At 37.2% G+C, this 16398-nt stretch overlaps 1 protein-coding gene across 5 annotated transcripts in view; it reads right to left on the reverse strand.

The window, feature by feature from the left end:
• strbp (spermatid perinuclear RNA binding protein) overlaps positions 1 to 16398 on the reverse strand; it is a 94312-nt gene that overhangs the window by 18469 nt on the left and 59445 nt on the right. For all 5 annotated transcript variants that reach the window (XM_089126517.1, XM_039675462.2, XM_039675461.2 and 2 more), the window contains exons 4-10: positions 14998 to 15242; positions 14692 to 14881; positions 11195 to 11339; positions 4962 to 5053; positions 4437 to 4532; positions 3241 to 3352; positions 1913 to 2010 (exon numbers count right to left, since the gene is read on the reverse strand). In XM_089126517.1, coding sequence (XP_088982643.1) covers positions 1913 to 2010; positions 3241 to 3352; positions 4437 to 4532; positions 4962 to 5053; positions 11195 to 11339; positions 14692 to 14881; positions 14998 to 15242 — 978 coding nt within the window. The remainder of the gene's footprint in view (positions 1 to 1912; positions 2011 to 3240; positions 3353 to 4436; positions 4533 to 4961; positions 5054 to 11194; positions 11340 to 14691; positions 14882 to 14997; positions 15243 to 16398) is intronic.

Consider the following 16398-nt stretch of genomic DNA (forward strand, 5'->3'; position numbering starts at 1 on the left):
GCCAATTTTGGATAGTACTAGACATATTGAATATTTGATCGTCAACATATTGACCAAGTTACCATTCGAAAAGCAGCTACAAATTAAAAATAAAAGGAAGACCCCACACCTAAGTTGGTTATAGATTACAGGAATCAGCTTCACTAAAGGCTGAATGTGTTCGTTTAACACAGACAGATACGCCACATAAAACTAGATCACTTCCTTTATAAATCAACAAAGCCATCCACACTGCTAGTGGCTGATGTGCCATCACTTATTTAAAGGTTCACACTTAAATGCTTCAAATTAGTTTTGCAGATAAATTTAAACTGTAATTACATATGAATTTCCTCACAGTTAATTATTAATAATTGTTATATACACTAGCATTAAATCGTTTGGATTCAGTAAGGTTTCAGCATCATTATTCCAGTCTTCAGTGTCACATGATCCTTCAGAAAACACTAATATGCTGATTTGATGCTCATGAAACATTTCTGATTATTATCAATGTTGAAAACAGCTGTGCTGCTTCATATTTTTGTGGAAAACATGATAGTTTTTTTTTTTTCAGATTGTTTGATGAATAGAAAGTTCAGAAGAAAAGCATTTATTTGAAAGCAATTCAATGTGTCCTTTCTTAATTTCTTTAAAAAAAATAATAATAATAACAAAAACTGACCCCAAACCTTTGAATGCAAGTGTAAATCAATTGTTATAGGATTTCAGATGAAAGTTAAATTGGATACGTCGTTATTTTCCCATTTTACCAAGCTTAGCATTGAGATTAAAGATGATTAGTCCGTAGAGTAGTTAGTAAATATTAAGAAAGTTTCACAAAGTACATGTTGTTCCTAATGTAAAGTTTTAAGTGACATTTAAGGTTAATGAGCAATAATGGCATTTTAATGAAGGAAAATGTTATATTGTCCTTCCTTTAAATTCAGTGATTAAACACGCAGCTTATCTTTAACTCATGAACTCCTCATCACAGAGTAAATTATAGCTATGAGCACCATCTTTTAGTCTCATGTGACAACAGAAACTCTCTCTTGAATGCAGTATTTCTGCAGGTAGGCGTTACTATGGCATATTACCGCAATGCATCTCATTTATGACTACGGCTAACTGCAGTAAAAACATCCTCATTTACACCCGCAATATTCACAGTCACAAAAGTAGGTGATGAATAAAACAAATATAATTAATATTTTTTCCCCCAAAACATAATAAGCTTAAAAATTATTGCGTTTTTTCTTTAAAACAAGGAAATAACACAATATGATAAAAATGTTAAGCAATGTCTGTGTGTGTGTGCGGAACCTCTTCGATCTGCTGCAAAACCATTAGACACATTGTGATTCTGATCTCGACTGCATGAGCGTTCAAAGGAAAAGCGATACAGAAATCTACTCAGAGATGCAGCTCACACACACACACACACACACACAGTCCCCGGGGCAGGAGTAAGTTTCACAGGCAGACTTCGTATCATTTTCCCACGCTCATTAGAGAGCCAATCATTAAGGTGCTCAATCGGTGTGTGCGTGTTAGAGAACTATTTGAGAATATTTTGCAGATGATATAAAATCAAATGATTTTAATTGTGAAGAGCGTTTTGTAAGACTATGATGATTGTGACAGTGTTATGACAGGGTTTGACACTACCTCTGAGATCAACTTCAGGAGCAAAAATGGGGTTAGAGCTGGTGGATACTGTGAATCACTTTAAACTGATTTAAGGAGACATGGCTCACTGCCAACTGTAATATCGTGTTCATATAAGCCGGAATCACTGATAAGACCAGTGTGTGTGTGTATGAGAGAGAGAGAGAGAGAGAGAGACATGGCAGTAATCTAGACAGCACAGATGAGATAAGCGGCTCTCTCTTATCCATTGACACCTGCATCTCACACACACTGGCAGTACCTGTGCATTAAACGTGACGGCCTCTGCTTCCTCATCCGTCATGGCCGACAGTGTGTTTGTGGGCTCCTTCTCACAGGGATCATGCAGGCCTGGCCCACCTGAGAAGAAACAGAAGAAGATCATTATTCACACGGGAAATATAATAACAAAATATATGATTTATATAACTGACACAGTTAAGCGTTGTGGAAGCTCCTGGAAACTGTAGCGTTTCATTATTTAGTGACTCCCCGTCACTGCAGGTTAGGAGTTAATTAAACCTTTAAGTCAACCCTTATAGTTTAAATGTTGCCCTTAAGGTATAATACAAATATATATAATTTATGTTCAAATAAGATAATATATCACTGTGGGATGGGTTTATTTCCTATGCAAGCCAATCAAATGTTAATGCCTGCATCTCATAATTAATTAATAAGTGAGAAAAGAGAATACGAGTAGAGAGGGATGGACTAGTTGTGTCAAGAGTAGATAAATGAGGCTCTATTATTCCTCTGGGCCACAGACAGGAACTAGAGCTTTGCAAATGAAACCCAGATCTGATAGTGACACCGCTGCTGTCATCACACCGTACAGGACACACTCACACTTATCTCGCATATTCAGGCTTATTTATTGGCTAGTATGATGAGGGATCCAATAATACACAAAACAAAAGGTCATTTTATAAACTTTTTTTTTTTTACTCTTTACAATATTTTCATTAAAATAAATAAATAAATAAATTTAAAAATATATTTATATTCACACACACACACACACATATATATATATATACACACACACACACACACTTTTATTTAGAAAATGTGCATTTAATTAATCAAAAGTGATAGTAAATATCTCTCTCAAAAAATGGTGTTCGTTTGAATGCTGAAAAAACTGAAATTTACATCAAACAATCATATTAGAAAAATTTCTGAAGGATCATGTGACACTTAAGACTGGTGTAATGACGCAAATTCAGCATTACTTTGTGTAAAAATTACATTTTAGAAATATACTACAATAGAAACCAGTTATTTTGAACTGTAATAAATATAACATTAATATTATGAAATATTTAATACAGTTCAAAATAACTGGTTTCTATTGTAATATATTTTTAAATGTAATTTATACACAAAGTAACGCTGAACATAAAAGTCAAAAGAAACATAAGTCACAAAAAAATAAAATAAATAAAATAAAAGTCCCCCTATCTGTTACTCATAAAAATGTATTAAAAATGAAGTACCTGGGACCTTTTTATTATTATTACTTATAATGGATTTTCCAATTTATTTATTTGACTAATTTGTATGGCTTCTCTGTGGAAGTGTTCATACCTGGAAGCAGTATGCCAGAGGCGAGACACTCCATGACCCGGCGCAGAGCCTCTCCAGCTCCCAAAGGTCTGTTACACGTAGCGATGGCCTTTTCACATATTAACTCCAAAGGCTGAGGACAAAACAGCAAAATCACTTTTCAAAGACTGCTTTATTACACAAAGAGCTATCAAGCCATTAAAATGTGCCCATGGCCCACTGGGATGAGAGATTAAATCTGTGGTTATTGTAAAAAAAAAAAAAAAAAAAAAGTCAGTTTAAATCACTCAATGACCAAGTTATTAATAATTAATTAAAGTGGACAGATCCAGTCTTGAATGTTGATTGGCTAATGAAGTGTTTAGACATGCTAAAATACACAAAAAAGCTTTACCATAACAGATAAATTACAGTTTAAAATGTATTCAAATAAGAAACGGTTATTTGAAATTGTAATAATATAATTACATAATTTTACAGTTATTACTGTATTTTTTTAATAGTATGTACATACTGTATACATTTTTAGCCACTAGATATGCAATGATTACACTTCATATCCATAAGTTACTTTTAAAATAAAGAAGCTCTTCGAGTTACATTTTTACATTTTTTTTTAATATTTATTTTGGATGACAAAATACAGTGTACTTTTTATATGCAATAAGAACTTGTATGACAAATGAAGGATTTTCAAAGTCTTTTAGCACATTAACAATTTAAAAAATGATGTTGAACTGTAATGACAACTTGAGGTAATATTATCCATTTAATTTCTGATGCAAGAATTCATTTTAAATTGCGGTCTTAAATATTTAATTACAATCAACAGATGTTGGATATTTAAAGAATTTCTTCAAATTTAAAACACATTAAACTGACTTAAAAAATGGTTGAATCTTGTAAACATAAAAAAAAAAGTTGAAAATTGTTTAACTTGGTTGAGTTAAAGCGTTGTAGAAGTGGTCACAACTTATTGATAATTCTTTTTTTACAGTGTACACAGATTAGAGTTTGGGTATTAAAAATAAATGTATACAGGAATATTTATCACTAATCCGTATTGCTGCACACTGTCTCTATTACCCACTTGAGCCCCAATTTTCAACAATTCAAAGTCAATTAATCCTTACTTCCCAAAATCTATACATACACACCTAAAGTTTTACCAAATCATCACTGTAGTGTTTGCAGTGATAGTCAATCTGACTACTCACCCATCCTTTCAGAGGTTCCCACGCCGGGACTCTATTGCACATGTCTCTCAGTATTCGTAAGACGATCACGCACGACTTTAGGCCGTTAACTCTAGCCTGAGGAAACCAGAGGGAATCGGCCAATGAGCTGAGAGCAACAATCAAACTCAACCTTTAACCCCTAAATCTCTAGATCTTGAATATATGTGTGTGTGTGTGAGTGTGCAGGTGTGTTCAGCTCTGGTCCGTGTTGTGGGGGTGATGGAGGAGGGGGCGGGGCTTATGTCAGTGGGGTGGGAGAAGGGAAGATACAGTGCAGGAAAGCACTAGACAAATCCTTTATGATGACAAGCAGGTTATGGACAAACAAAAACAGGCAAAAGAAAACTAAAAAAAAAAGTGTAACAATTGCTTTTGTAGCCTTACGATACGTAAATGTTCGTGATGAGGTGTTGAGCGTTTGGAGAGCAGGAGAAAATTGAGGAAAATGGCATGTAGTTTTGGGTCATAAGGCTACAATAACAATGAGAAGAAGTGAGCGCCAACCTGGAACCATTTGGCATGTCGCAGAGAGGCCAACGCCACCAGGCACCTCTGTCTATCCAACAGGTCCGCCGGCTCGCTCGACTCAACGCTCTCTATCGGTGAGAAGAACGGGACAGGAAATCAAATCACACACGCGTAGACACGCACGCTCACACACACACACACACACACACACACACACACACACATGTGAAGAGGGAGGGGCTGTTAGGGCACAGCAGGAGGGAGAAAGGAGGAAGCCAATCGGCTCAGCTGGTCCAGTTCATCCAAAAGAGATGAAACCTCAGTGCATCATCTCCTTGGCTGGCTGGAAACTGGAGGAAGGATTCGCAAAAGGTGTTAGCATGTGCCAAGTGTTATGAAATGCTAAACCCAGTCTAAAACATGCCAAATGAGGCTGTTCAATTGGCGTTACACACCATCCTAACCAGACACGCAGTAATACAATTTTAATTGATTTAATGTGTGAATGTTTTGTGCTAATGAGCTGCAAAAGTCACAAGCAACAGTAAATTGAGTCACTTTATTATCTATATTTTATGTTTGTTGTATGATAAATAGCTCCATCTATAGAGCATTCAGATTGGTCCAAAATCCCATAACCACAGATGCATTGGCGTTTCTTCAACTTTTGGCACTTTTGAGTGTTGATTTTTTTATTTTATTTTTGAAAACCAACAGATTTAAACTTTTTGTTATATGTGAAGAGTTCAGATGCAAAAGCCTCTAAGTGCCGTTTGAAATTTTCTTCTAAAATGATCATTTTTATCAAGCTTGTATATTTAAGTTCAGTAATTTCACTTAAATGGCAGTGAAGATTACCTATTAATTGCCATTTAAGTGAAATAACTGAACTTAAATATACAAGCTTGATAAAAATGAGATCATTCTCGAAGAAAATTTCAAATGGCACTTAGAGGCTTTTGCATCTGAACTCTTCATGTACACAATATTGTCACAATAAAACTCTTGGGAAATTAATTTGATTCATATTTTAGTGTGTAATTCCCAGTAAAAATTACTCAAAAAGTGTGAAGATATTATCGTATACATTAAATTAAATATAAAATGCTAGAGTACAAGACTTTTTCAAGTATTCTGTATCGTAAAATTATTAAATTTAAGATGTGGTGTAAAGTACATTAGCTGGGTCATAAATTAGTATAGACAACATTCTCCTCTGACATACATTACCATTCAAAAGTCTGGGGTTGGTAAGATTTTTTGAAAGAAGTCTCTCATGCTCACCAAGTTTGCATTCATTTGAATTTTTTGCATTCATTTTGATTATTTAAGATTTGAATTCTCTATTTGAATATATTTTCGAATATATTTAAAATTTTTTGAATGTAATTTATTCCTGTGACACAAAGCTGAAATTTCAGCAGTCTTCTTTTTTTTTTCAGGATCTGACCAATAGAAAGCTCAAAAGAACTGCATTTATTTGAAATAGAAATCTTTTGTGAGATTATAAATGTCTTTACATTCACTTTTGATCAATGTACCTCTGCTAAATAAAAGTATCAAATTTCTTTATTTAAAAAAAGCAACACTTACTGACCTCAAACCTATAAAACAGCCATGTAAAAGACTAACTAAACCAATGAGAGCGTGAAAAGCATGTTTTAGTTTCTAAAAGTCTATATCTGAAGAAATCTGCACACTGAATAAAACATCAAATACTTTCTTATTGGCTGCATCTCAAAATATTTTTCTAATTTCCTGCGTCGTGCCTGGTTAGGAGTTAATGTCGAAAGCATCAGCACACGCTAACACCCTCAGCGAATCCGTGCCAGTTTGTGCTTGGATTGACACTGAAGTAATGAAGACATGCAGTGGGTATTGTTATAGACCAGTCACAACAAGAGAAGAGATCGCTCACACACAACACACAAACATTTTGAGTTGTCAGACCATTTTTCTTCATCTCTCCCACCCAAACAATACATAAGGTTCATTCTTCAAAAAACGTTTGCTAATCTTTTCTTTTATTGGCTCTGTAAATGAGCATCTTCATACCAGTGAGACCATCACATTGTGTTCCTCTGCAGATAAACAAATAGATCAAGAAAAAAGCCAATGCTGCCGCAGTGTAAATCCAGGAAAAGGCGTGCAGATGTACGGGGGTTATTTAGAGATTATATGATGATAACTGGACCATTACTCTTTCATAATTCCTCTCTGGATTTTAATCACAGCAGCCCAGCTGAGGATGGTTTAAAGAGGAAGATTTGTCAGAGTGATGGAATGGTTTAGCCCAACCTCTAATCAATGACACACGCAAACCACAAAAATCAACATCAATCCATCATTGATCACCCCACAAACTTCCACACATTCAAAATGAGACAAATGCTTCAGTGCATCACTAATCTATTCATACACAAACACAGGTGGAAAAACATACAGTATGGTCCAATAGTCTGAGATATCTAGTAAACTGCCTCTATTTTATGTTTTTGAGGTTTAATAAATATTTTTTTATAGAAGTAACATTATCAGCAAAACAAAAAGCTGAATTGAAAAAGTAATGAATCCCAGACTTACAATATAGACGCTTGGACGCATTGTATTTCACATTATTATGCTAAAGAGTGATTCTTATTAATGTATTACAGTAAAGAAAAAAGGTTTAATGGTTTTACTGCAATCCAAATTCAAAATATTGGATCGATTTTTCCCCACCCCCTCCTCCTCAGCCTCGGGTTGCCAGATTAAGGCTAAAAGAAGCTACGAGCCTTACAGTGTAAATTAATCAGCTAATGTATACGTTTGCAATGTTTTTATTACCAAGGCTTTTTAGGTCGGGTAGAAATCGCAATCTGTGACCCAGTTCGTTTGCTGGCTTCAATCGGATTGTTTTCTGCCAACTGGCAACCCGGGGAGTCTAAATACTATTGTGTAAATTGGCAGTGGGCAGTATAAAATTGATATTCCAACACAAAACGCACATTTCGAAGTAGAATAACTGGCTGTAGCATTGCTTTTCAGAGAAGCAATTAATGTGAACTTAGCATGTTTCCTTCATCTCTGCAAACATATTATGGTATTTTTATGCTTCAGTACAGTCCGTAAATGTCATGAAATAACATCACAATGTAAAATATCTTAATGGTCCTTTGAAGAATAGTTTCTTATCTTATATAGTATCACTCAGTGTGTGAGTGTGAGTGTCGTGTATGCAAGTCTGTCTGCGAGGTGATAAGAACTGCCCATTCGGGCCGGTCCTGAGATTGAGCAGTTTCTCAACGGGACAGGGCCCTTGACCTGGTCATGAAAATACGAGGTGCTCTTGTAGTGATCTACAACCCATCGCTCCATCTCTACCCTCCCTCCCGACATCTGTCATCCCACACTCCAGGGGCAGTGTCCACATCTGACACATCTTGTTAGATGGATGAGGTGTGTGCTGGCACAGGTATTGATTCAATCCGGATACATTCTTTCATTTTCCTCCCCCTGCTTCTAACAATCCACATCAAAGAGGATGGCGAGTGAGCAAACCAACGAGAGTGTATATGTCAGAGAGAGCGAGATTAAGGCACGCCGGCCTTGATGCAGCACAAATGCTATTTTGTGGCACTGCTTTCTTTCGAAATTCATAAAAAAACAATTAGCAGTTGACCAAAATACTATTTTTGTCCCAATGCTGATAAATATATACAATAAATAGAGAGCAGGGTAATCGATATAAAGGCCTGTTCACACCGGGAAGAAATTTCGCACGCGTTATTCGCCGACGTTTAACGCCTCGTGACTAAACAAAGGGCGGCAATGTGAGTGTGCACACCGACGCATAAAAAAACGCCACGCGTAAAAGCGTCATTTTTTAAAAAAACGCCTCGGGTTATTTTTCTTATTTTGACGTGCTGCGTCAAAAACTATCCGACCAATGAGATTGGTGCTTTTGCTCACGTGTTTGGAGCTTCTGAAGTTACAGTAAAACACAATTTGGTTTGGTTTGGTATCGAGCACACATATGCAACGGCCAAGTAGTGTCGCCGTTCTACAGTGAGAAACATCACACTGTTCTCGTTGGTGCTAAAACATAAAGAACCATATGACAAACGCGACAGGGACTACAAACATCTTGATAAAAGAAAACTGATATGGAGAGGTATTGCAGAGCAAATTGGCGCCATCTAATGTCAGGGAATGAATTTGCATGTTCACTTGGCTCATCGTCAGTGAAAATCGCTTGGGTGTGAACACAAAAAACACGTTGAAAAATGCTGACGAATAACGCAGCTGATATTCGTCCTGGTGTGTACGGGCCTTAAGGCTGAAAATGTAAAACATTTTTTTAAGCAATGTTTTCATTGGAGAATTAAGCATAATTCATTAACAGTGCCAATTTGTATCTGTTATTTGGCAGTGTTGATCATCTCAAAATGGTCAAATATTAGCTAGTTTCAATAAACACAAGTATAAGCTACATTTTCTGTGCTGCCACTAGGGGTGCTATAAGATCAGCTAGTACAGTCAGTTTTTTGTTCTTGCGGAGTACATTAATTAAAGTTGGTTAATTAAACATATCTATAAACAGCTAACTGACTAACTAAAGTTGCAGTCACAAGATGTCCATTGTCTTGTCAATAGTGTAGAGATCACAGCTCACACAGATCTGCATGGGAAAAAAAATCTTCCACCCTCATGCAAAACTCTAGATTACATGGATTGAAATGACTGGATTAATTCATGCAAACACTGGCAAATATGACTGGTCATTTGCTCACAATTTCTAAGCTTATTTTAGGTCGAAATTTGTAGAATTTCAACACAGTGTTCAAGACAGTTACCAAGTATCCTTCATTACTTAGTAATTAAATTATCACAGTTAAATTCAGCAGATATCTGTGGTGGTACTAATGGAAATCCATGAAGTCCATAACAATAACACATCTAGATAACTCGATCACCCTCTTAAGTATTGAGGTTTGCTACTGCCACTGTAACCGAAGAGCACTCAAGCATGTACTACAACAGGGCTGCAACCTTTTCGTTGGCAAAGTATTAGCATATTTGCATAGAGCGACAGAATGTGTGTGTGTGTGTGTGTGTGTGAAAGAGGCAAGGACCCTGCGGATGAGGGAGAGAGCGAGAGAAAGAAACAGCCCGTTTTGCACCACTGCAGCTCTAATTGTTATAGCCTAAATGCCATCCACTAAAGATACAACCGCTTCGGCTGTCAAAGCGGTCAGTCACGGGTCACGGCACCACAAACTCCAATAACAGACTTCCATCTTAACTTAACTCATGTGTTCTGAGCTCAACTGCCTCTACATCAGGGATTACCAACCCTAAGCCCAAATCAGACTTGACATAACGCATTCATATCAATGTCAAGACTTAAAGAAAGATACAGTAAAAAGTGTGAATTAACGACAGGACGAAAGTGAGTAAAATGGATGGTTCACCAAAAAAAAAAAAAAAAAAATCCTGTCATTTACTCACCTTCATGCTGCTCAAAACTTGCATCACTTACTTTCATCAATGGACACAAAATTAATTATTTGGTCCATATAATGTAAGTCAGTGGGGTCCAGTGTTATTTTGGACCCCATTGACTTTCATAATATGGACTTCAACAGTTATTCTTTTGTGTTTGCTAAAGAAAGAAAGTCATACATGTTTGAAATGACATGAAGGCCAGTAAATAAGTTTAGAATTTTAATTGATCAGAGTACTATCAGATGAAAGGCAGGAAAACAATACACCCCTACCAGAAATGTACCGAAAGTGTTCTGGGTTGCTCTTATGCTCTTACTATCCAGGTTGAGTATGTAATACGGATTAAATAATAAATACACAGTCCCACCCTGCATTGTTCTTGACTGAATATTTGGCTTCATGTCCCATTACAAAAGTGTTTCATGTCGTGTTTAAAGGAGATCTGTCTTTACAGTAGGTCTGTGTCTACTCCCGCTGTTGTTCAGCACCTCCCGTGAGCGGCCCCGCGGGTCAAGAGTCTAACAGCCCACAGACCACTCGACCTGATGCTGATTCAGCTCTGTGTGTGCGTGTTTAGACTATACGATGAGTCCACTGATGTGTGTGCTTTATGTGCACGGCCCTGAGAGAGTTCTGGGTGCAGAGTAAGGAAGAGACTAAAGCTCGTTCTTCTAATGGACTATCGCTAAAAATGCACACACAAACATTCATCCATCCCTCCCCTTTACCTCCTGTTTAGAAAAGAAAAAAAGAAAGGAAGTAGGTCACATGTAGGCTCAAACCTTGCTCCTCCGTCTCACAGTCGTCTTTCATCTGCGGGGAGGTGAGCATCACCTTCAGTGTGAGTTTGGGTTCTGTCGTGGTGCAGACCAAGATGGCGGCCTCGGGAATACATTGCTGTATCTCATACTTCTCTTCTGTCAATTTCTGTAGGGGTCAGAGTTTTTAATTAGCCAAAGTGTCAAAAACATGCAAAAATAACCCAGAATGAACGATCATATATATGGCTTTATTTTAGTGTAGAGTTGTGAGCTATTTAAACCGATCATTTCATGGGAAAATAACATTTCTTGCTTTTATTTGGAAATGATTTGATGTTTTATATAGACAAGGAGTGTCTCTATATAACGGTTTTGACAATAACCATGATAGTAACAAAAAAACTTTGATTTCATGTTAAAACTACAATATAGTAACTTTTAAAACTTCTATCGCAGTCATATTGTTAGAGAATTATATTGGCCACTACAATCATGTAGCAAAAATTTGTTCCCGGTATGACAGTCCCAATATAGAAAAAGTACCTTTTTTTTTTCTTCCCGAACCTATACCACTTACTGACACCAAGCTGCAAAACTGCCCACATTAAAATGATGTGAAATGTTTAGAAAAAAATCTAAATAAATAAATAAAAATACCATAATTTCACACATCAGGCTTTTATGGCTCACATATTATGATATAGGAGAATATTGAGCTCATACTCGGAGGGAAAAAAATCCATAAATATGCAAATGCAGTTGCTGATATTTATATGGCCAAAAAGTAGGATGAAATTTTGATTGCTTGCAATGTAAATCAGTGCAGTTGTATGTAAATTCAGTGAGAGTATAACAAATGACTAAATCTAAATATCACTTGTAACTCTATATCTCCCAATAATGTGTTTTAGTAAGATGATATTTAAATGCCTAGTTTTATGATCAAAGCTCTAGTTTTAGTTTGGGGGGCAAAACATATGTACAAATAAATCCTGAACGGCCTAATGTATAATTTTTGATATTCACAAATGTGATTATGGATAATCAAGTAAAGGTTGCTTCAGTCCAGTAAATGTTCATCTTGAAATACAACTAGCAATATAAAAGTTATTCCTGTTTAATTTATAAAAAATCATTAAAAATTTCAGATCAAAAAGACGTGTGTACCACCACCTGAAGAGTGACGTCTTTAGAGTTTACTTGTTAAAAAAAGTATGAACTATCAGACGACAGAAGGTTTGTTGTTCATTGTATACTACAGTTTTTTCAGCAAAGTTTTGACCAAGGCTTTATAAGGTTAAAAGTGCAAAACACACCTACTTTAAAACAAACTGGACAAGAATCTAATTTGTAAGGCTTTTTGTTATCACATGACCACAGCTGGTCACACAGTCACAAAGCATTTACAAACCAGACCGCACAAATGCTTGCTATAATGTTTAACGTAATCCGGTTTGATGTGGGGAACAGGTTTGTAATCCATTCAATTAATTCCAGCCAAACATTTCCAATCCGTCTGGTCTTTTCATGTAAACCAGAGATCAATTACATCTCCCAGTCCCACCACAGTGACCTGTGTATGGGTGTGTTTGGGAGAGGGAGGGGGATGGGGGCTGTCCACACACACTTGAGCACGCAGCTGAGACAGGAAATGTGCATGTCTATCATGCAATTGCTGACTGATACAGAGAGAAAGAGGAAGAAAGTAAAGAAAGACAAAGTAGTGAACTGCCGTTCCATTACGAACAGATCCATTATACAGAGAGTTGCCCTGCTGGCAGTGCAGTCTGCTTTAATGGGATTTCTGTCTGGATGGGGGGTTCAGACTGGGTCACCACGGATCACCCCACCCTCCCGGCCTGTCCTAAGTGTCTAATTAGGGAAACTGGTTGCTGGCAGGTTTAGATTATTTACACATGATGCATATAAATAGAGAACGTCTGTTATGTACGTACGTTGCAGCTTTTTTTCTGTATACAAATCTGCAGTTAAATTTCCCTCAAAACACTTTTGAGTCAACAACTCTGGCAGTGTAATGTGTTCACACTTGGCATGTTAGGTTGGATTAAAACAAACTCTGGTGCGCTTGGTCTGTTAGTGCGGTTCATTTGAATAAATGTGAACTCCGCCATCTGAACCCTGATGTACCAAACAAGCGGACCGAGATGCTGAAAAGATCCACTTCCAAAAGAACTCTGGTGCGGTTCAACTAAAATATGAACGCAACAGGGACCAAAGACACCTAAACAAACCAAAAACAGGACAAGATATCACAAGATGTGATCTTAAGAGGACAGAATGCTGAAGAATGACTGGTTCTTCTTATCATAAAGGAGCTATCTTTATTTGCACTTTTTTGGTTCGGTCTTAAAAACGACAGTGTGAATGCCAACTGACCCAAGAACTAAATAGGGGTCTAAAGAACGAATAGAACCAAACTAAAAGTGTAAAATACACTCGAACATGCAGTCTCAGACAAAATATAGTCACAAACATCACACAAACTAAACTGAGAATCGCTCAGTAAAGGTTATATCAAAATACTCTTTTTATGACCATATAATATCAGTAAATAATACTAGAAACCAGAAATGGACATGACATCTACAGAACCGTTTAGATGAAGGAAATTCCTCCAACAGGAATTACATTGGTAATGTAAATCCGAAAGTTCACCTGCATAAACCAGTACTATTATTACAGCTTCAAAGCTCTAATAACAATTTGTTTTGTGAGAATTCTTAACCACAAAAATGCACATTTTACATTTTGATTTTAAACCCTCTGAGACGTCTTGTCCCACAGAGACTTGTCCCATTATTGGCCTACAGTCTAAATTAATTACTGAAAACAAATTTTGACAGGATTTAGTGCAATTCTATTATTATTTAACTATTAACTATTATGCTATTTATTATTTATTTTAAATGAAAAAAAAATGCAATTTGTTAAGTGCTTGTCAGTTTTATTCGTTTTTTAATATTATTTTAGTTAGTACTTTAAATGTAACATTTTATTTAATTTAGTTGCCAAGGAAACATTTCTAAGTTAATAAATCTAAGTTTTATGTCAATTAATAAAAATTATGTTTTTTGTTTTAGTTAGTGATAAAAACATGTTTGATATTTTTGAAGTTGTGCAGCAATTTCTGTTTATGTTTGGCAAATAATAGAAATTACAGAAGCCGTTACAGTTGCAAATGTTCAGGAGAAATTGAAACAGTACTGCAACAATCGTTTAGTAACATATAGTTACAAATCACCTTCACAAGCATATTTTAATGAGTGCATTACCACAGTATGCTTCATTATTAGCAAATCCAGAGGAAAAAGTGTTTAATTGCAGACATGCTTCCCTTGTTCTTTGGGGCAAAAACTAGCCCCGAGTTTTTTAACAGATGAAACGCAAACAGTAACTTTTTGAGCAGATCAAAACTCCATCAGTAAAGGTGGTTTGTATGGTCAAGTGTGTATTTTGGTAGCTCATGTGGCTTTTCTGGTGTGAGCAGGTGTCGTTACCTCAATCTGCAGCGGGAGGTTGTCACAGACGGTGCACAGCAGTGTCTTGGTGGGTTTCTCTTTGCACATGAGCACCAGCTCCAGATCCATGTCATCTTTAATCAGGAGGCCTTTGGCCACCAGACCGATCCTCATCACTCCACATAACACCGCTCCTTCACTGGGACCATTGCTACAGCTGCTGCCCTCGCTGAGACACAACACACAAAATATGACTACTGACTCTAGTTCAGAAAGATTTTTAGCCAATAAATCAACAACTAACAAATTCTGTCCGTTTTCCCAGGATGCACTTTGAACACTCACTTTGTGCTGCCTTCTGGTGATTCGTCGGTGCTGGCCTCCGTCTCTTCCTCCTGTGTGCTGGGTGAATTTGACTGATTTGATTGGCTGGCTTGAGTTTGGTCCATCCCCTCAGACACATGTTTCAGGGCGCACTCCACCGTGGAGACGAGGCTCTGCACCGCCTCCAGGACCTCAGAGGAAGGGTAGATGGTGGAGTGCTTGGCCATGACATGACGGTCATCGTTCCCGAACGACCGAATGGACCTCTGACGGAGAGAGTAAAAAGTCTCATTAGCTGGAAAAATAAAACATAATAAGACATTTTCAGACCAGCTGATGCCCATGGGCGCACACATTGGAGCTAATGTATTTGCCATTTAAACAACTTGGCACGGGACGTGAAAACGCATGAAATCGCGTCGGGCTGAAACTGGCAAAAAAACACACTGGGCTGCCGGGTGAATGATAGGGCCTGTTATGTTTCAGGAGTTCATTTTCATTAAAACTAAGACTTTTTATATTAAGGTCACAAAACAAATCAACAAATCCACAAAACCAAAGCACCCGTAGTTGAAGAAACAACTAAATAGCCGTAACACTAATAAAGGTGCTACACACAAACACCACTATGTTAACAACTTCTGAAGATCACCTTGGCTGACTTCCTCAATTTATCTCCTAAAGTAAAGTGGGCGCAAAACAGACATGCAAGGTTGTAGCGGCCGATTAAACTTTAATCAATCAAACTCACCTCTGCTTGCCTTCATGGCAAAACAAACGTCTAAGGAAGTAACATCTACAGAGCTTACAAAAAGAGGTTCACATATGTCCGAAGCCGTGTCTCACACCCTGGAACACGCCATCAGACACTGATGTGCTGTATTAACCCGTGTCTGCAGGTGTCAGTGTGTTCTACATCATCCTCACGGGTGGAAATCAATTTGAGCTCAGTGACAGTCACCCAACAACCTCTTTTAATCAGACGTGAAGCCCTCCTGCTCCCACTTACCCTCAATCCTACTGTCTTTCATCATCCACTATCTCTTACCTTCAGTCAGTCTCTCAGCTAATGTCACCCACTTCGTGACTAGATCTAATAACCAATCTAGTAGATCTAATAGAATTCAGGGAGACGCTTCTCAACGGGCACGACCGATGCTACGGTGCTAAAACGGTGCTAAAAGTGACGCAAATAATGCTAAATGCAGTGCATGTGTGTAAGGAAGATTACCTACAGCTAGATGTGCATTAAACTATTTTAATGCATGGCAGAAAAAAAAAAAAAAACCACCCAACTCGAAGTGGAGTGCATTTTGAAATCGTTTAATGCGCAGCTTGCTGTGAATTATCTGTGGCTTATACCATAGTTATTTGCCAGCATTGACAAGTTAAAACTGTTATTGATGTTTGCAGCACAATATT

Source organism: Pimephales promelas, chromosome 23 (assembly GCF_988280905.1).
Source record: "Pimephales promelas chromosome 23, fPimPro1.hap1.1, whole genome shotgun sequence".
Classification (NCBI taxonomy): Eukaryota; Metazoa; Chordata; class Actinopteri; order Cypriniformes; family Leuciscidae; genus Pimephales; species Pimephales promelas.